Source organism: Pholcus phalangioides, unplaced genomic scaffold (genome assembly GCF_987345545.1).
Source record: "Pholcus phalangioides strain wild (caught in Gottingen) unplaced genomic scaffold, Ppha-v1.0 ptg000002l_1, whole genome shotgun sequence".
NCBI classification, from domain to species: Eukaryota; Metazoa; Arthropoda; class Arachnida; order Araneae; family Pholcidae; genus Pholcus; species Pholcus phalangioides.
Genome location: NW_028301595.1, coordinates 2,427,108 through 2,449,507, shown reverse-complemented (window position 1 = coordinate 2,449,507; position 22,400 = coordinate 2,427,108). Strand labels below are relative to the sequence as shown.

At 36.6% G+C, this 22,400-nt stretch overlaps 1 protein-coding gene across 3 annotated transcripts in view; it reads right to left on the bottom strand.

The window, feature by feature from the left end:
* Positions 1–4,520: 4,520 nt before the first annotated feature.
* Positions 4,521–22,400, bottom strand: part of l(3)mbt (lethal (3) malignant brain tumor) — a 44,753-nt gene continuing 26,873 nt past the window's right edge. For all 3 annotated transcript variants that reach the window (XM_089237041.1, XM_089237024.1, XM_089237032.1), the window contains exons 13-18: positions 21,802–21,898; positions 21,390–21,539; positions 13,602–13,844; positions 7,890–7,936; positions 7,374–7,678; positions 4,521–5,373 (exon numbers count right to left, since the gene is read on the bottom strand). In XM_089237041.1, coding sequence (XP_089093167.1) covers positions 5,233–5,373; positions 7,374–7,678; positions 7,890–7,936; positions 13,602–13,844; positions 21,390–21,539; positions 21,802–21,898 — 983 coding nt within the window. In that variant the 3' untranslated portion in view covers positions 4,521–5,232. The remainder of the gene's footprint in view (positions 5,374–7,373; positions 7,679–7,889; positions 7,937–13,601; positions 13,845–21,389; positions 21,540–21,801; positions 21,899–22,400) is intronic.

Sequence of the window (22,400 nt, the reverse complement as noted above, 5' to 3'; positions counted from 1 at the left end):
TCAAGAAAATTAGACTAGAATGAGAAAAGGGTGGCAAAATTTGTGTGGCCCACAGGCAGAAAACCATAAATGCTCCTCTGGCTAGAGTTTGAGCTTCTATGCCACCTTATCTATAGACGCAACGGCATGTGCTAGCCATGATGTCTGAAGTTGTTCTGTTTCATAACAAAAAATACAAAGCCCTCATACTGCTTGCTCAAATGAAATATGTCTGCTGACAGAAATTTGATCAAAAACCTTACCCAAAGCAGCACAAAATCTTTCTTTTAACATGGTAACTGGTGGGGTTTTTGGCCACAAGCGTTTATATTTGGCCCACTAGTAAAGAGAAAAAAATTTCAATTCATAGGCGATGACCTATTGTGTTTCTGTCAAAGGTTACAACTCCCCTGGCCACAATATCGGATTCTTTTTTTCAAAGTGGGCCTACCAGTTTAAATTTCTTATAAAATGGCCCGCAATGCAACCTAGATTCCAGACTCTGCCACAAAGCCGGGCTGGAAGAGATCTCAGCAACAGCATCGGCTGCATAGCTCTGGCGTTCATTTATTCAGTGTAGATGCCTGGCTGTCAAAAGACCAATACGAGCCGCCGGGCCAAGTAATGTTCTTGGGAGGGGCCTACTACGCTAGAATCTATGTACAATAAAACCTCTTTTTTATGGACACCAATGGGACAAAAATAATTTGTCCGTAAAAGAGGGGTGACCGTTTATCGGGGGTTTGAAATGCATACTTTTGTTATACAATGGGAAATTATTTGGCCGAAACAGAGGGGTGTCCTTTAAAAGGAGTTTTACTGTACTATGAATATCATTCACTAAAACCAATAATGTCACACATAGCTTTAAAGTTATTGGAAATATTGGGAGGGCTCAGAATTATTGGGGGGGGCCTTCAAGCCCAATATTTTCCTAGGTTACTATGGGAATGGATGGCAAATATTGGGGGGGGGGGGACTAGAGCCCATGGACTAGATACAAGTTTACGCCTGGTGCCACATCATATTACCATGAGCTTGCACTTGAGGCTTCAGGCTGTGCCCCAGTTATGAGCCTACGGGTAAAGCTGACCCAGCCCATGAAAGCAACTGAGAACCTATGTGATGACCCCGTTTTCTTGCTTTTAGAAAGGTTGCTCTCTGGCAAGTGTTTCCAAATAGAGAAAGAATTATAGTAAAAGGTCCAAGAATGGTCATCCCACCACGTAGCAGCACACTGCTATGACACTCACAGTCATCATAGAAATCTAATAGTGTGTGTAATTTGCTCACAATATAGGAGCGTAACATTATGGAAGAAGAGCATAACAATGGGATGGAAGTATGAAACTTTTGCTATGCATATATTCGTGTCTTATGCCAGGATTGCACTATTAAAAGTTTGAAATAATCTTTTACAAAAAAAAACCACCAATAAGCCTGTTGGCTACATTCACTCGAATGTAATCGATAGGCGTATTGGTTGCATTTTTCAAGTTTTATAAAAGTACTTTTATAAAACTTTTATAGCGTAATGCCAGCCTTAGATTAATTTTATATATTTGTACCTCACTTTTTCTTACTTTTTATAATTTAATCTTATTCTTTTTCCAGCCACTTTGTTGGACAATTTACCGATTGTGGTCTTGTAATTGTATAAATATACAGTAAGTAGAATCCCGTTATAAAGAACTCCGCGAAACTGGAGAAATCACTTCCTTATAACAAAACTTTGTTATAAAAGAATTCCAGGTTTTTGGTATTGTTCCTACGTAAACTTATCTGGGGGATTAGAAAAGTGTTCGTTAAAACGGGATTCAACTGCGTATACTAAAATATTATTTAAACTTTTACAATTTTTCATACAAATTAAAATCATTCGAAAAGTAATTAATCTAATTTCTAAAGATCGACTGGAAACAGAAATTAAATTGGATTAATTTTTCATTGAAATTTGAGGTGGCTAATTTTTAGATTTGCGCCTAAATCAGGAACAGAAAAAAGACACAGTTCCCGATTTCGCTCCCCCACTGACAGAAATCTGGCTATACCACTGACGAGGTGCATGTGTGGTTTAGTAGTAGTAGTAGTGACTGCTTCAACAACAGGTCTATGTCCTGACATAAGTTAAGTAGCAATGCAGCAAACAGATTCAGATTCACTTTTACGCTATACTTCCAAACTCTAATGAAGTCTTTGTTAAGCCAGATCCACACCTGCAGTGCTACATCGCTCTCAGCCATACCTCAAAAACCAATCTTTCAAGTATGGCTGAGGTGATTTTGCAGTCAAATATAGGTTTTCAGGTAGCTTGGAGCAGCACAGAGTTCCCAGGCAAATCTGCTTGAACTTTTCCCTGACTTACGCTGACCAAGATTAAAAAATTTTCCTGACTTACCATGACAAAAACACTGGAAGAAAGAAAAGGAACCCCTGATTTTTTGGGCTTAAAATTCTGAAAAAAGGTGAAAATATCTATCTACACTGCTCAAAACAATTAGGGGAGCACATGGTTTTAACAAAATTACGCAAAGATGTATACCAATAAGTAACATAAAATGAATCATCCATAATTTAAAGCCTAGCAGGAAACGGAAAAAGAAAACTTCATATGCAAATCAAAGTTCATGACGTCAAAAACCAGAAAAAGGAGATAAGGGCAGAAATCGGGATGTTGCAGAAACGTCTGTTTTACTGCCGTAACTGTGAAATTCGATTGCGCAGTATTTTTTTTTTGAGACAAGGTGACTTGAGGATGTCTCAACAACGTGATTTACCGGAATCCATGGCATGGCGTGTTATAGGCAGACTGGAATCCGGGCAAACACAACGTAGTGTCGCGGACACTGTTGGAGTCGCCAGAAGTGTTGTTGCAAGGCTGTGGAATCGATTCCAAGAAACAGGAAATGTTAGACGTCGACCAGGGCAAGGTTGGCCACGCGCCACTACAACAACTGATGACCGGTATAAACGGTTAACAGCCCATCGAAACAGAACAGAGAATGCTACGCAGCTGCAAAGAAGGTTGCCGTTGGCAACAGGACGAAGGGTGTCCAGCCAAACAGTACGTAATCGGCTTCATGAAGGAAGGGCTCTATGCACGTAGGCCAATGGTCTGTATTCCGTTCACCCCACTCCACCGTGCGGCCTGAAGAAGATGGGCTGCTGAACATCGAGATTGGGAGCAACATGATTGGAGCCAAGTGCTGTTTACAGACGAGTCCCGATTCAGTCTGGAGTGTGACACCCGACGTGTTCTGGTATGGAGGGATAGGGGCACTCGAAATAACCCCGTATTCGTTCGTGAAAAGTCACAATACAGACGAGCTGGTTGGATGGTATCGGGTGGAATCAGCATAGGCAGACGTACGGACCTGCATATCATTCGGAATGGCACTTTGACGGCCCGAAGGTATGCAGACGAGATACTGCGACCTCATGTCATCCCTTACGCTGGAGCCATTGGAGATTCCTTTGTTTTCCAGGATGATAATGCCCGACCGCATAGAGCTCGTCTGGTGGAGAACATGCTTGAAGCTGAAACAATACAGCGTATGGAATGGCCAGCGTGCTCTCCTGACCTGTCCTGACGACGCATTGCTGCGCGACCGAGGCCGCCTGTTACTGTCCGAGACTTGCAGATTGCACTTCTTGAGGAGTGGAACAGTATTCCCCAAAGTCTGATCGATAACCTCATCACATCCATGGCAAACAGGTGTGCAGCAGTCTTAGCTGTTCGAGGAGACCACACGCCCTATTAAAACTCATGCATCATGTCTAAACAGTAATTTTCTTTATCGTTTACATGTAACCAAATTGTTGCCCTAAATCATCTTTTCATGTTTTTTCCGTATTTTCAAAGAATTAAAGCTTAATTCCAAATTTTTTTTACGTCTTTTTTCAGTATTGCGCATTGATACGCGTGTACTATCCATTGTATGCCAATACGTGGCTGTCTCGCACGGTTTTCTTCACTTTTTTGCTTGCTCCCCTAATTGTTTTGAGCAGTGTATAATACTATCGATGTATCAGAAACCTCTCCTAGTTTTTGGATCAAATTTTTGGCAAAAAAAGGGTTCTTTATACACGTTAAAAGATTCAAAATCGCAACCTTACGAATTTAAAATTTGTTTTTTGTACTTGTTCCCCCCCCCCGGCGCTTTTCCCTGACTTTTAGCAAATATTTTTACATTTTCCTTAACCACTTTTTCATTTCCCTGACTTTCCAGGTTGCAGGATATGGGCAGAGAATAAGAGGGGGGAGCAATTCCACCCCCTCTCTAGCATCAATGATGGAGCTGACTGATCTAATATATATGTATATGTTTGAATTGGCATCATCATCATGCTCCCCCCCCCCCCCCAGCCTTTCAAGTCTATCTCCACCTCTGTTGCTGAGGAATCCTGAACATAGCATTGCGTTGCGGGTGTAGCTGAACCGGCTTTAGCTGAAAATTTTTCGGCACCATGCCTCAAACAAAGAGCCGATTGTCAAAGAGACAATAAAGATTCAAAAGAAAGAATTGCCTTGCTCTGAAATATTCCTGTTCAACAAATATTTTATTCATTGAAATCAAACATTTCAATAAGAAATATAGACGACAAAATTAATTTCGAATCGCTCAACTGAAAAAATACAAATTTTTCTTCTATGGGGTCAAAATAAAAAACAAATTTAGCAACATTTTGATGAGGGGGGGATGTACAGATACTAAATAAAAGTCATGATGTCATAATGGAGGACGAAAACAAAATCAATGAGTAAAGTCACAGAAAAAAATAAAACTAATTTTCGAAATTGCAAGTCTTTACATTGAATTATTGAAATATACACCCATAAACCTAACATGTCGTGTCTTCAGCATCTCGTGTCACAACAACTTATTTCGGATAAAATACAAGTGTGCAGCAGCGTCACCCAGAGAAGAAGAATGCTGCCAACATTTTTTTTTTTTTAAGAAAGAGAGAAAAATCTCATTTTATGTGTACAATACAAATCTGAAACATGCACGCTGACACACATGCACTAACTAGGTTGTATCACACCCTGGCGACAAAAGAGAGGGAATGATGTTGAGCAAACAATGTGTGTGTGTGTGTGTGTGCATCTAAACAGTTTCACCACCATCATCTCACACGCTCTCTTCTCTAGTTCTCTCTTTCCAAAAGAAAAACGATAACAAATAAATAATCCGAACAACAAATATACAACACTTCATTTAAATATATATATATTGTACCAGCATCTAAACCTCAACTGTCGTCTAATTTCAGCAGTTGTTTTCTAAAATGTGAAATGCTGGTGAATATCTTCAACGTTGGTCCTAATTTCAGTTTCATTATATTGATCATGTCTTCTTGGTTCAGGAGCACAAACGCTTCCCCGTCAATCAACTGAAATGAGGTTCAAAAAAAGAAAATCCCATGAACGTGATATATCTCACCAAGAGATACATGCTCTTACAATAAGTTTTATGTACAGGGCAAACTCAGAAACAAGAAGTTTGAAAATCCATAAGGAAAAATGAATAAATTAAGATATTGCAACGTGCTATAGGCACATAATAAATTTAAAAATACACCTGGCATATGGAGGTCTCGGAAGCCAATCAGTGTAAGTCAATTTTTGGAAAATGACTTTCATATTGCACAAGTACCTCTTCATTGTTAAAACTTTTCGTTTTAGCAAAAGCATTCAAGTTGCTTTCATTCTAGTGCTTTATACTGGAACAGCAGATAGCACCACTTATACTGATCGCTAAGGCTCTTATTTTTATGACATTTTTGACATTTTCGAGCTGTTGGTCATATTTTAAGCAATCTCTATATATAAAATTGATTTTCTGTGTGTGTGTTCTCTATACAAATCTACAATTTTAGATCGAACATCATCAAATTTCATATATACAAAACAGGATCCAACTTGAAAGATAGGTTGCTTTAAAAGTTTGTCAAAGGTGGGCAAATGCCTGAAATGAGCAATAAAACTGTCGAGTAACAATGGCTCATGCACCCCTCCCCCAAGACAATAAAATATTTGTTAATATTTATGTAGCAATTAAAATATTGAAAGATATATTGAAAAAATTCAATTTTGGTATACGAATAGGACCCCCAAACATTTGTGGGTCCTGGGCATATGGCCCCGTTCGCCCATGCAAGATGAGCCCACAGTGGGTGGTTCCATGGAACCCAGCATCACAAATCTATTTTACTGTCCCGTATATTCAAGTATTACCATTATGCTAATCCTAAAGTAATAAGAGTTTAGTTCAGGCCACATTTCAGAGTTGCATGAGGGTACTTTTCTCCTGCCAGATAAATGGTTCTGCTGACAAAAAATATTAAAGAAACCCCCCCCCCCCCTGCTCTAAAAGTTTTATGTTAATCATATTTAACACTGGTTTTGGGACGCGAATATGTTAGGGTAAATGTGATAAATTGGTTATAATACATAACAATCGGTTATTATGCATACTTACCAATCACCTTGGTAAGTTTGATCAATTTATCATTTTCACTCGCAAATATGCATAATATCCAAGCATTGTTGGTAAATTTGATAAATACCTGAAATTTATATACATATATATAGCCTTTATCTGCAATTATGCATAATAGTGTAATTGGTGAATTTCATAAATATGAAAAAAATTCCAAATGAGTCTAATATATGTGATGAATATTATTGGACCCCGAGATGTAATGATAACATATTTTAGGATCATACCCTGATGTAATGATATAATACAGATATGAATTATCGTGTATAGAATATCATATAGTACAATTTATCATGTTTACCAATGGCATAAGGCTTGGGTATTATGCATTATCACTAGTAAAAGTGATAATTTTTTAGCACTTAGTAAATTTACCAACAATGCTTGGGTACTATGCATAATCACCGATAAAAAGTGATAAATTAGGGAAATTTATCAAACTTACAAAAATGCTTGCCAATTGTGCATAATAACCAGATTTATCACATCTACCACGTAACAAATATACTGAAAGTGTATGTCTAATCCCTCCATGAAATTCAAAGACGTTACTGGGAGATTTCAAGCTACTTTACCACACACCAACTGCAGTCATATATCACCATATGGCAATTTCCAACTAGTAGAGATGGGTAGAAAATGAAGGCGCTATTTATTGGTGGTTGTCCAAGGCTCGGTAGGTACAGAACTTGTTTCTGATGTTCTCAGACCAGATTTGTGAACCTTGATACGTGGACCTTGATGGTGACCTTCATAGTGGAAGACAAGCAGCTTACCACTGCACCACTTGGATGCTGGAGATTTCAAACTGCATCTCATGACATGAATTTGAACTTTGTAATCTTGAGATTATGATTTCAAAACATAGAAATAATTTAAATATCAACCTACCTGATCAACAAATACTTTAGACAAATCTTTGCTTTTCGTCAGATTGGCTACAAATTTGGCAACGTCATCCACTGTCCAGGTTTTCACTTCGCTGGCGTCAGTAACATCAATGTCTGGCAGAGACTTTGCGATCCTATCCCAGCTGTCTGGACATTCACTGGGATTGTTAACGAATGGAGAATCAAACACCGATTTGTGGATCTCAGACTCGGACACGGAATTGCTGCAGCTGCTACTGTTGGAACTGTTTAACTTGCTCTCTTCTTGCTTCTGCTCATCTGCTGCCTGCTGCGCCCTCAAAAGCACTGCATTAAAAATATAAATTAAAATTTTAAAAATAATTTTCATGTTGTACCTGCAAGATCAGATACAGGCTAATTGCAATATCACCCAAATCTAATTGAAACTGTGATAATGGAAAAAAGAAATGGTTGTTGAGAAATCGAAGATCAGACAGACACAACTGGTTAGTCTCATTTAAACTGGAAAAAAATTATGAAGCGTCAAAAAACATACCAAGAGCTTTTGGTGGTCGCCCTCGCATTCCTGTTCCAGGCACTTTCCTGAAAAATTAAGAAAACAAATTATTAATGCTATTTATTTCCAATTACAACTGATGAAAACAACTGAATGGGAAACGCTCAAATGTTTGAGGTAATAAAATTCAGGAGTGGAAAATGGAAATTTTATTTTTGTAGCAGGAAAAATTATTTTTGTAGCAGCATTTATCAGTTTTGTAGCACTTTAAAATTTTGGCAGTAAATAAAATACAAAGTTTTTATATACATATACACGGTAGTATACACAAGATTACTTTTTACTTCAAAAAAGTTTTATCTCAGCTCAGAAAAATGGGGTGTCCCCCCCACACCACAAGGTACAACACACAGGGATTTCCTTGTCTTGCACAGGTGAGAATTTTGTCTCAAGCCTTCCTGCTCCTTCACATGGTGCACAGGGGCTATTATATATATCTATACATATAAAATTGATTTTCTGTGTGTGTATGTATGTCTGTCTGTGTATGTATGTCCTCTATACAAATCTACAATTTTAGAGCGATCGTCACCAAATTTTACATATATACCAAATGGGACCCGACTTGAATGATAGGCTACTTTAAAATTTCGTCAGAGCAGGGCAAATGCCCCGAATCGGCAAAAAACTGTCGGGAAACAATGGTTTTTGAGCCTCAACATCACTTTCCAAACTTTTACTTTATATACTGTGGTTCCCTAGCAATGCGTTTAAGACTTGTAAAAACGGTTTGTCACTTCTTTAATCCTGTTAGCATAATGTATATGCATAATAGTCGTTTATGCCTTTATAATGGTTTGCCACATTTTCAATACTCTTAGTAATAAGGCTTTTTGGATAGGGGCCATTCAAGTATTACGTAAACAGAAGTCAGCAAAACACTGACCCCTCCCCCCTTGTCAGCAAAATTTTGTCAGCAGCTTAGAATATTTCATATTTTTAGAAAGGGGTGGTTGATGATGTAAGCAACCTTCAAACCCCCCCCCCCCGTGTCATCAAAAGTCAGCAAATCCGAAACACCCCCCCCCCCCCGATGCTGACATAATACTTGAATGACTCCATAGACGACATAATCATCATCAGCATTGATTTGAGGGTCAGGAAAAGGATGATCCTCATAGACATCAGTGTTAAAATTGTTGATTTTACTGTAAAAATGTGGAAATTCAGTGGGGTTTTCTGTCACATCAATAATTTAAAAAATTGTATAGAATTCTCAATTTTTGAAATATTGAGTTCGCTTAGAGATATGCAAAGACCAGGAGATTAAATATGAAGTAATTAGCCGGACCTACACTTGAGTTGGATATCCATACAATAACACCGATTTCAACTTTTTATTTATATCTTCTCAAGCATGAAAATTAATATCTGTATTGTCTTTTGATATTCAACTGCATAAACTCATGTAATTTAGGATATTTTAAAATTAATTATGGGCTCGTAAAAAGTACATCGAAAAAATTCCAAAGCTTTAATTAAGCATTTTTTGGAAGCTGAAACAGGAAGATGCATAACTTCAAGTTCAAGTGGGGGAACCAAAATACCTAGCGCCCCTTAAAAAAGGGGGAAAAATTCATTTCTATGTTTCTTTAAATCTGGATTTGTTTATTTCATGAGAGACGCAGGAAGTCGCCATATTGGTTAACTTAGACACGGTTTGCATGTCCCTCAAAGAAAGAGGGAGATATCACGTGATCCAAACAGCCTCATTGAAGAAAACCCGGGCAGTGCCGGGTATTATAGCTAGTTTTTTAATAAAGGGACCCGTGAAAAATTGACCCGGGTGTGCATAGAAGATAATGACCTAGGCAAACCACATTCCTAGATATGAAAGGCCCTATACCTGTCAGTACAACTGCTCTATCTCAAAGCAATGTAGTCTGAGTGGGATGACCATTAAAAAAAGGGGCAGGTCCAGGATGATTTATTTCATACACTTGTTAAATCATTCCTTATTTTATGATACAGACCAATGTTTCTCATAATATTCAGATCTGGGAAGGGGCGATTGCCGTCCTCTGGAACTGTGTCTATTTTGGAATCGGCTATAAACAGTAGATCCCAATACAATTACCCTGGTATGCAGAATATGATAATGATGTTACAAAAATGGTCACTGTAGCTGCGAGGGGCGCTAGCTTGTTACCTTATTATTTTCATTATCAGAGTTTACCACATACCCAAAGAAAAGTTTTGTGAATTTTTTTTTTACCTCTGCTTGTATGCCTAAATAAGCTTTGCTGGAATCTTACATCAAATACCTTTTAAACAAACCAACCACGACCATGGTCTAGACAAAGTAATTTTAATTAATGCGCAACTAGGAACCATTTTCCATTGAACACTAAACATACCAGTGAATGGCATAAAAGGAAATGGCATATCAAGAGAAAGAATAGTAGAAAATGAATAATAGAAAACTTGGAAGCAAAACAAGAGACTGAAAATCTGTTAAAGATGCTGGAAAATAAAATACACGTGGCAATCACAAATCAGTTAAAGATAAGGAGCTTTAGGCTACATTTGTAGCCCAAAAAAGAATGTAATATGGGTACAATTCTATTTCAAAGACATAGATTTGCAGGGAGGAAAGATGATGTCATGGAAAAGTCAGTGTTTATTGTGACATAACTTGAAAATTTCTTGAGGGAAAATTTTATTTTTGGTGCAAGATGGTGCCGAATTGAAGAATTTCGGCATTTTTATAGCAGAATGTAGCAAACGAGGTAAAATTGTCAAAATTGTAGCAGAATGTAACAGACATCTGAAATTGTAGCAGTTTGTAGCAATTGTAGCAGATTTTCCACTCCTGTAAAATTTATAAACTATAAGTTTTGATTGGATATGTTTCACACGAGACTTCCATTTAAAATTTCTATCCATAACAATATGTAGATATTTAATGGAGCTCGCTTGTTCTAATCGAGTACAGGTACATGAAAGATCATGAAGATGGTTTTTTTTTAATGAAAAATTATAGTATTATAATTAGTATCCAAATTAGTGAGGTTCGAGAAACTAATGTATTTTGTCTTTAGAATATTTATTGTTTTCAAGATCATTTGAACAAAATCAAATTCAGACTTGGTAAGCTAAAAAAATTTAAGCTAACAACTTTAATTAAAGAAATTTGAAAGTTGCTAATTATAGTCAAAAAATCGTCAAACATAAAAAATGCAGCCACTTATGGCAAAAAAAATTGTCAATGATAAGTGAAGTTGCCAAGTATTGCTAACATTGCTAAAAATCATGACTGGCAAGAAATAGAGCGCTACTACAAGTCCCGATGGATTAAAATGTAGTTCATGAAAAAAATTCATACATGTAACAAATATATATATGAGAGATGAATATATTTATATGACTATAATTTATTACGATGATTAGAATCATAATGTAATTCATATATGTTATGAAAATAATCTCAATCTTTTATTTCAGTAAAGAATAAAAATTCAATTTAAATTCGTTGAAGACATGAATAAATAGGACATAAAAAGTCAGGATGGTCAAAATTACAGAAATGTCCTATAAAATACAGGGCATATCACCGCCCTACATACACCAGTTTCTGGACCGCAATCAGTAGTGATATTGCAAATGTAGCCCGCAGACTGAAAAAGTTGTGCACTCCCTGCTGTTGTGACATGATCAGATCATTTTTCATTTTCTTAAATACTTTGGGGTAAAGAATAAGCTCTGGGAATGCCCTGATCGTTCAGTTAGATGCTAAGAGTCTCACCGTGTGAACTGAAAAGGCTCCCATCAGAGCTTTTTTTATTTATTTATTTATTTATTTACCATAACCCCAGAAGGCATGAAATGCACTTATACTGGAAGGAAAAAAATAATAATAATAGTCAGAACGGGAAGCACTTCGCATACGGAGTCCGGTCGAAATCCCCGCATCACACTTACGGTATGCCGTACATAACATATATGAAATTCTATTAGCTTTGCAGACTATGCCATGATAATGATCAGTGAAATCCAGAATGCGGCTCATTGCAATACCTAAATCCACGCATGTATCCAATTGCTGTAATGTTTCATTACCTAGTTGGTAATATTCAGGATTGGTGCATCTACCTAAATGCATTGATCCACTTTTTGATGATGAAATAGGTAGCTTATACTGACAATTCCACTGGAAAAGTTGTTGGCATGCAATTCTTAGGCCCCTAGTGTTTTCCACTGGAGAGAATAACTTCATGTCATCAGCGAATTGCAATAGAGAGATGGGTGACACAGCCTGAGTAATATCGTAAGTGTACAAAGTAAATAAGATCGGGCCTAACACCGATCCCTGGACAACTCCGCTTGGCACCTGACATTCTCTAGACATCACGCTGGCTAGCGAACCTGATGAACTCTGTCTGATAGCAGTTCTTGAATTATCCTCACAACTTTATCCGGAACCCCCATGCAAGCTAGCTTCTTCAGTAGTAGCAATCTGTCTACTTTATCAAATGTCTTTTGGAAATCGACATAAATTATGTCGGAAAATCTCTTGTCCAGAGTCTATAGCACTCTCCCATATATCATGACAAATTTTTTTTCACAAATCATTGACAAATCATTTTTTTTCAAATTGCATTTTGTCCTGAAAGGTATTTTGTTGAAATTTTTTTATGAAAATTTATCATTATAAAAATAAACCATTTATTTTGAATGAAATGGTTTTAAAGTTTTTTAAAAGAAAAACAAAGATGTAGTTGGAAAAGTTATTACGAGATGATATTCATCAGGCATTAATTCTGATGATGGTTGGCGTCGAAATTCATGTCACAATGCTTTGTATTAAATTAGCATAGCTGCCAATTTTGGAGAATGAGAATCAGGAAGATTTTCATGCAGATCCTAATGTTGTATGAAAACAAATGTAAAAGGGATTTTTGAAAAACAAAGTAGGGACTTTTCACGGATGAAAACAAAATTATAAGGATTTTTTCCTTTTTCAAAGAACTATGGTAATGTTGCCAATTAGTGCAAAGTCACCAATCACCACCAAACAGAGTTTGAAAATTACCCGTCATTTACTATACCTTAAATATAAAATCCTACCAACAAAAAAAATTCTCGTTGGGCTATAAAAACGGGAAATGCAGACTTAAGGAGACATATGGTCATTAAATGTGCAAGTCATCTTGTCGATTCGACTGTTGAGAAGCCAAACTGATGCTGCTGCTTGGCAAATTTACTTTTACCTGCATGTACATTATGCTTGTGACATCATTTTGGGTAAGAAAAACAAAAGCAAGTCTTTCTCTGGGTTAATTCTTTGCATTTTTTTTCAATCACTGTGAAAATTCAGGAGATATTAGAATTTTTCAGGAGACTTGGCAGCTATTAGCATTTACAAACATTGATTAATCCATTCAAGTTTGTTAGTACAAAAAAACACCCATGAAATAAAATTTTTGTTAGCTGAACTAACACTTTCAGACCAAAATCCAAACCAAAGGACCCAAAAGCTAGTATATATTTACACTATAAGTTACGGTTACACTATATACAGTTACACTAGTCCCTTGTTATACAATGCAATCAGATATTTTGCGCCTTCCATTAGAACATGTATAAGGTCATTGGTTGTATCACATTGCTTTTGTCTCTCTCCTGACAATATTTGTGATATTAAGAGGGGAGGACATCATACTGAAAATAAGAAAATGAAGTATTGCTTACTTCCTTTTCCCTCTCCCGAAACTGCTTTTTGTTTTCAGATTATCCAAGCTCTTCTTCTCCTCTTTGACATTGTTCGTGACAGCAGCGACGTTATTTTTGGAAGATGTTGCTGACGATGTGGAAACTGGGCTGACTGGTGATGCTTCTTGCAATGCAGCCAATGGGCAACCAGAAACCCCATGATGAACAGAATACTTTCCTTTGATGTGGCCTGTACCGTTACAACCTGGTGTGGGGCATCGCCTGGAAGGGGAGAAGAAAGCATGTATATGAATAAGTCATTAAAAACAAATCCATCATATGCTCTTATATTAATATAAAGGAACTTCTATTTACGAGCATAATTCGTCCCGTGAATGGTCGTAATCCAAAACACTCATATTTACCAAATCAAACTTCCCCATAAGAAATAGTAGAAATTCAAATGATTCGGTCCATAGCCATCTCCTTCATGCCAACCATGATCAGAAATATAGTGAAGGTTGATTTATTTTAAATACAGTAGAATCTCGCTAATCTGGCACATATCAGACCAGGGTGTGCTGGATTACTGGAAGTTAGTAGAAAAAGCGCATTTGAACTTCTGCAAATAGACATGCAGTGACACATTTTCCCCTTCTTTGCTCAAAGAAAATCCACCTAAAAGTGTAAGATTACTGGACGGGCCAGATTACAGCGCAGTTGGATTACAGGGCTCCCACTAAAAAAATGAGAAAAAGTAGGAAAACGCAGGACTAAAAAGTAGGATGGGGGAGGGTAACCCCCTTAGACAACATAATCATAGCATAATGGGGAAAAATCCCTAAAAAAAATTTTTTTTCCAAAAAAAAATTTTATAATTAAAATTTTTTTTTTAATTTTGAATTAACTTTTTTTTCCCCTTGCACTATTTCAATCAAGCCAAAACAAAATGACAAATGACTTGATTAAAAACCAATTTTCGGCCAAAACAGTGCACTAGCAACCACAGATAATTCTTTGCTGTCTCTCCTCATATATATTACATTCGTTTTTGGAGTCTTCCAAAGTCTTCCTTGTCAACTCTCTTCGACAAGGCAAGGCAAATTTCGAAGACATACATTTTTTAAGAATGATGCACCTTCGAGACCACTTTCGAAAGCACAATGCAAAAAATGTGTAAATTACAAGATCCAACGTATATAAGGCAAGGTGAACCAGATAATTTTACTGCGTTACTCATCCACTTTCGAAAGCACAATGCAAAAAATGTGTAAATTACAAGATCCAACGTATATAAGGCAAGGTGAACCAAATAATTTTACTGCGTTACTCATCATTTTTTAAATTTTTCTGTTTTGTTCACATTTTACTGTTCAATGGCAGTGTAATCATTTTTGACAAATGAAGCACTTCCATTTCTAGCTCTTTGCTGAGCATTGTAAATATTGTTCATGTCTGTTTATGCCTTAAAAATACAGAAGACAACTGAATGCTATTGGGTAGCATCAGAATCACCAAACCTAGAATAGGCCTATGTATCCAACTGCTTTGAAATGCAAACTGTTGTTTCACCTATTTGCACCATAATTTTGAATGATGAAAGTTACTGTCCCGAGACCATGAAGTAATAAATACAAAATCATTTTTCCACCCAGACAGAAGTTTTTAATGACTACTATAGTTGTTGAACCCTCAAACTAAGCAAATGAAAAATTAATCAATCAAATGGTCCACATACCCCCCCCCCTCTAAATTACCTTAAAAATGATACAATTTCTGCTTTGGCAGAATCATTAATTGCATTCTCCAACATTTGTAATATTTGGAAATATATCAATAATTTCCTCCTCAATTAAAATCAATTACACAAATTTTGTCGATAGGATTTGGTAAAAAAGTAGGAAAAGTAGGACAAAAACTAGAAAGTAGGACAAAACCAAGAAAGTAGGACATTTTACCAAAAAGTAGGAAAAGTAGGACGAGTGGGAGCCCTGGGATTATCAAGAGTCTACTGTGATTGTGAGGTGGCTTCATTCGGATGGGATCCATCTAAATAAGAGGGGGGGTCTGGGAGGTTTAAGATAGTCTTAGATCATGTTTTTTACTCAGAGACCACGTAGTCAGGAATGCGGGTTAGTTAATGATAATCACAACAGTACTGACAGGAATTACCCACCTCTGACTTGGATGGCTTCTCGATTGACACTAAATCACCGGGCAAATTAAAATGTGTGTTAATAAATGCCAGGAGCTTGGGTAATGAGAAAGATTTTTTAGAAACTATGATAGTTGTGGAAGGCCTGGATCTTATAGCCATTACAGAATCTTGGGCAAACGATGGGGATGAATCTTTCTTACACATCTCGGGATACGATACTTTTTTGAGAAATAGGTCTGATTGGAAAGGGGTTGGAGTGTTGATATACGTGAAATCCTGTTTGAAGGCTAGAGATTGTAACGTGCAGAGAAGTGATATTGAAACTATATGGGTTGAGCTTGAGAACAAAAGACGTCATAAACTTATTGTTGGGGTTTGTTACAATCCACCGAATAGAGATCAAAACTACATCGCCAAATTGCATGATGAAATTTCCTACATGTGTAAGTGTAAGAGGGTTCTCATACTCGGGGATTTCAATTATCCAGGTATTGATTGGGAGAACCTTTCATCTAGAGATCAGTATGAAAGAGACTTTCTTAAGTTAGTGCTCGAAAATTTTTTGTATCAGCATGTATCAGAAGCCACTAGGAGTACTACTATTTTGGATTTACTTCTCACTAGTTCTGAGGATCTAGTTGAACATTTTTCGGTGGGGGAAGAGTTTTCTTCCAGTGATCATCGTATTGTCAGATTTCACTGTAACTTTTCCTCGGGTAAGGTTAATAACAAAAGACTGGTTCCTTGTTTTCGGAGAACTAACTTTGATGTTTTGAGAGGAAGGTTAGCGGAAGTTTTCAAAGACCGGTTGGAATCAGTAGGGGTGGTAAGTCAATGGGAAGAATTTAGTATGAAGCTGTCCTCTGTTCTGCACGACGTCATACCCTTTGTTCGAAAAAAGCATGTTTGTACATCGCACCCTCTGTGGTTCACGAATAGCGTGCGGAACCTTTATCTTGAAAAGAAAAGAGCATTCAGAGAGTATAAAAGTGGACGAGGTGACCTATCATTGTTTACTGATAAAAGAAGACTGTTGAAGAAAGTGATAAGGGATAGTAAAAAGGAAGTTGAATCTAGGTTGGCAGATAACATTGGCTCTGACCCAAAATCATTTTGGGTCAATAATGGATGTAAAGGGACAGTTGGCCCCCTCTCGATAGGAGGCTCTAGGTTAGAGAGCAATTGTGGCATGTGTAATGCTTTCAATGACTTTTTCGCGTCGGTTTTTAATGGAGATAATTATATTAGATATACGGGTGTTGCATGGGGTAATAAAACCCTCAATGATATTCAAGTATAAGACGTGGAGGTCCTAAATCTTCTAAGAAATGTATGTGCAAGCAAAGCACTAGGACCAGATGATATCTATCCCAGGGTCCTCAGGGAATGTGCTAATGAATTGTTGGGTCCAGTCGCACAGACATACAGGAGTAGTGTTGCTGAGGGGATCGTCCCAAGGGATTGGAAACTTACTAATGTTGTTCCGATATTTAAGAAGGGTAGTAGAGAAGCTGTGTCCAATTATCGTCCAGTGAGTTTGATGAGCTCCCTCTCGAGAATTTTGGAAATTATCATCAAAAGGCAGTTTGTGAAGTGGATAGACGAGAATAAAGTATTGTCAGATAATCAGCATGGGTTCAGGAAGGGGAAGTCATGTGTAACTAACCTCCTTTGCTTCTATGATCATGTGACTAAGGCTTTGGGTAAGAGCAAAAATGTAGATGTTGTTTACCTTGATTTACAGAAGGCATTCGATCAGGTCCAACATGGTAAACTCTTGAAGCGTTTACACGAGATTGGAATTGGGGACAACTTGCTGAATTGGATAGAATCGTGGTTAAGAGATAGGTCGCAACAAGTTATGGTGAACAGGGAATTCTCTGGTTGGACAGACGTCACAAGTGGAGTTCCTCAAGGAAGAGTTCTTGGCCCCCATACTTTTTTCACTTTTTATAGATAAACTCGATCAAGGTATTGATGGGATTACTAGCAAATTCGCAGATGATGTGAAGTTAATGGGGGTAATCGGGAATCAAAGCAATAGGGAGTCGCTCCAGACCAGTCTAAACAGGATTGCATCATGGGCAAATGAATGGAGCATGACGTTTAGCATGACCATAAGTGCATGGTCACTCATTTTGGTTCGAACAACCCACGGTTCTCTTACGAGTTGAATGGTGTCACTATCCCGGATGCAACTAGGGTCACCGATTTGGGAATTCTCATTGATGAGCGGCTTAGGTTTTCTGAACATTGTTCAGCGGTGGTCAAAAAAACGAATAGAATGCTTGGTCTCATTTTCAAAAAAGTCTCTTCACGTTCTCCTAAAGTCATTCTTCCGCTTTTTCGAGGCTTAGTTCGTCCTGGACTGGAGTATGCTGTAAGGTTTTGGAGACCATACCTACAGAGGGACATAGACTTGGTTGAAGGGGTGCAGAGAAGAGCTACTCATGTCCTTATTGGCACACAGAGCTTGAGTTATGAAGAGAGATTTATTTCATTTTTTGAATATGTTTACATTGGATGAACGCAGGTGTCGAGGAGATATGATCGAAGTGTTCAAAATTTTCAATGGGATGGATAGGATGAACCATGAACTTTTAGTACACCGCCAATCAACTGCTTTTACAAGGGGACACCAGTATCGATTGGTGAGGGACAATGCAAGGTTATGGTGTTGCAGGGAATTTTTCTCTAATAGGGTTGTTAATAAATGGAATAGCTTACCCCCGGAGGTAGTAAATAGTAACACAATTGACACGTTTAAAAAGAAATACGATAAACATGTTGGGGTAAATCGAGAAGCTATCCATTCTTAGAATAAGACAACCATAAGTATTCTTTATGGGCATTGTATAATATTTTATCATGTGTATATATTGTTTATAATTTTTGTTAATTGCATTTTTAATTGGGTTGCTGTATTTTTGAAATATATGACATCCATATTTTCATGGGCATCTTTTTATCAGCCACCTCGTTGGGCATTTTGTCTGTTGTGGCGTTGTATTTGTATGTACCTGTCACCTGTCAGAGTCGTATCTCGACGTATCAGGGGTCCCATATCACGCCAACTGCACACGCCCCATACCATCACAGAGCCTACACCAGCTTGAACATTCCCCTGTTGACATGTAGGGTCCATGGATTCATAAGGTTGTCTCCATACCCGTACACGTCCATCAGCTCGAAGCAATTGGAACCGAGACGCATCAGACCTGGGTTGCTATATTTTTGAAATATATGACATCCATATTTTTATGGGCATCTTTTTCTCAGTCACCTCGTTGGGCATTTTGCCTGTTGTGGCATTGTATTTGTATTTGTATTTTTACTTATTTTATGTTCGAGGCTCAAGTATTTCTGGAACGATACAGAAGAGCAAGCGGGGTGTGTGTCAATTCGTAATCCCCACTTGCATTAACACACAAGAAGGTTAGACAGTTATGGTGTTAGTGCCACTCCTATAGTCAGTGGCATCTTAATGAGTGGGCTCCAATTCAAACAAGGGCCCTTAAACTATTAAAGGGCTTCATAAATACACATACACTATGTTTCCAAAAGTCTGTGTCCTTTTTTGGCGTTATGACATTTGCTCAAATTTATAGAAAAATACTGGATGAATCGTTCTGAAATTTCAGTCATATATACCCTATATTGGTACTCAGCATTCCTGGTGAAACTTTAGTCATGAGTGCATTTAGGGGACAGACAAAAAAATTAAATAAGAAAGAAAAATTTTTGATCAACCATAATCAGAAGAAGCTGCAAATGAAAGCTGCAATTTTAAAAATTCTTGCACTAACTTTGTGCAATCTTTCTGTGCATTTCTGTGAGAATAGCACGTAAATATTTTCTATAAAAATTCTAATTTTAATTTCATGATTTTCATTTATAACATGCCTAGTTTTCAACTAATTTTTATGACATTTACAGAAAGCATGACACTATACACGAGACATGCTGTATAGAAATTCAAAATGTGACAAATTATTCTTCAATGAGGTATAAGAATTTTTATTAAATGATTACTAATTTTTCGCGCACAAGAAATATAAATTTTATTTTCATAATTTGATTGCCAGATATATAGTGCAACTTATATGAAAATTCCAGCTGAGTGTTGTGAAAATTCAGAAAGATTCTGATATACGCTATATTGTGAGAGCTGTAATTTCAAAACTTGCTGAAAGTCACTGAATAATAATGGATTATTCACAAATTGTTTACTGATTATCTTATTATATTGCTCGAAGTTGGTAAAATATATTTTTTAAAGTTGCAAGTCATTTGCAGATTTTTCTCATACAGGGTTGATCAAAAAAAATTTTTCTTTTACTTAATTTTTTTGTTGGTTCCCTAAATGCACTCATGACTAAATTTTCACTGGAAATGAATACCAATATAAGGTATATATGGCTGAAATTTAGGAACAATTCACCCAGTATTTTTTTAGAAATTCACAAAAATGTCTAAACTCTAAAAAGACACAGACTTTTGGAAACACAGTGTATGCATACTATAAGTATGAGAGCTTCAAAAAAAGCTTGAGCCCAGTCCCTTAATTCATTGAGACAGCTTTGCTTGCCATGAGAGAAAGGCAACTGTCAGCTTAATTGTTATCACATGGCACTCACTTGCAAGGCAAATACGCAATGTTTTAGCGTTCATCTAGAAGTGTTTAGTACACTTACTACTACTCATATTGAGAGAAATATTTTGTTTATCAGGTGAAAATATGTTCAAAAAATCGAAAATTTTTTGCTTGTCTTACAAAACGCTAGTAAACCGAGTTATACACTTATCAACCAAATTTTTACTTTACACTTCAAAAACAAATCTTTCATAGAAAAAATTGCAACTATTTGATTCAAATGTGAGTTATTATAACCATAAATCAATGTTAGATGAAGAATGGTAATCAACAAGATTTTTATTTTTGAATTTTGTCAGTATTTTTCACACTGCAATTTTCATGAAAAATAATGTGTCAGTGTCTAGGATAATCAAAGACAATCTCATCATGGTTAGCATGAAATGTACTCATCATTATGCATCAAGGCTCAGCAAATTACTGTATTTACTTGAATATAATGCATATTTTCCCCCTTCCCTTAAAAAAATCAAACCGCTATGTCTAGATACATTTTAAGATTAGCTGCATTTTAAAAATTTATTTGACAGCCAAGAAAGATTGGCAAGGAATTAGACATTTTTCTGGATATTATGTCGAGGTGAACTCAGAAAGAAGTCACGTGGTCTCCACTGGGACTTAAACCCAGGTCTTCTTGGAAACTAGGCAAGCACATTACCATACACACCACTAGAGAGATGACCCTGTCTTCTTTATTGGCATTAGATATCAATAAGTATGATATTTTTGAAATCTAAAGGTCTGTTTGAAGAAATTGATAATGTAATTAACTTCCCTTTCCAATCAAGGCTAGTTATAGCAAACCTTATTGTTCTGTCGAAAATGGAAGTTATATCGGGTGGTTGTTATGTAAAAATAAAAATTTATAGGATAGTCATTATATTAAAACATTTGCGACTTATAGTGTCAGACATTATAACGGAATGGTTTTTATAATCAGCATCAACTGTACTGCTTTCTACACTACTTATTTTGGATTCAATCGCTAGATATGTATCATAACTTGAAATCTTACCTGAGACCTTCAGTAGCACTGCCCTGCTGTTCGGGTTTAGTAGCTGCTTTGCTGATCTCAATCAAGACATCTTTAGTAATGATTACTCTATCCTGGAAGTTTGTGTCATATTTGTTGATATTCATTTGGGAATATGGACAACCGAATGCACTATAAAACATATTTAGAGGCAATTAGGGGAAAAAACCAAATTTCAATCAAAACTTAATAATAAATTACATTTATTTTAAAGCAAGACAAAGAATATGGATTCTTTGATATTTAAATAAATATGGACAGAAACAAAAAATACTTGAATGTAAAAAAATATTAATGAACTAGAATTTTTTGACACAGATTATCATTGAAAAATAAATTATCATTAATGAAAATATTATTGCATTTCAGCTTGAATTAAAATTAGTAACCATACCTATGGTGAGTAGTATGCCTTGGGCCTTTCATGTGACCGAGGCCTGGACATCCAGGTGTTGGACAACCATTCTGGCCTGAAGTAGGAACCTTGGAATCTGAATATATTAAAAATATCATTCAGTTTTGAAGAATTTCCTTACATAATTTAAAAAAATCTAAATAAATTTTGCAGCAAAAAACTGCTAGCTTAATGAACAAATTAATGAAAACTAATAAAAACATTTTATTAGTTTAAGTACACAAAGTACGATGGCTAGAGTGTTTCGCTTGCCATATTTCAACAACTTTCCAGGATCTCTCAGTTCAAAAAATATATATATTGATCACCAACTCAAGTGTATCATGAGAAGGAGCTTGGCGGCTTTCTTTGGTTCATATTTTCTCTGAAAAAAAAAATCTTCAAACACCTCCCATTCTCCCCTCCCCCCACTCGGTTCCCTATTCTATAGCGTTGCGCTTTTAAAAAAAAAAGTTTTATCTTCAAAACAGATTTTTTTTCCCACTCATCAGGAGAAATGGCTTGCTTTCCATTCTATTCCACAATAGGGATACTCTAGTTTGCTGCGTTGACATTTTTCTTTTTCCATCTTTAACATT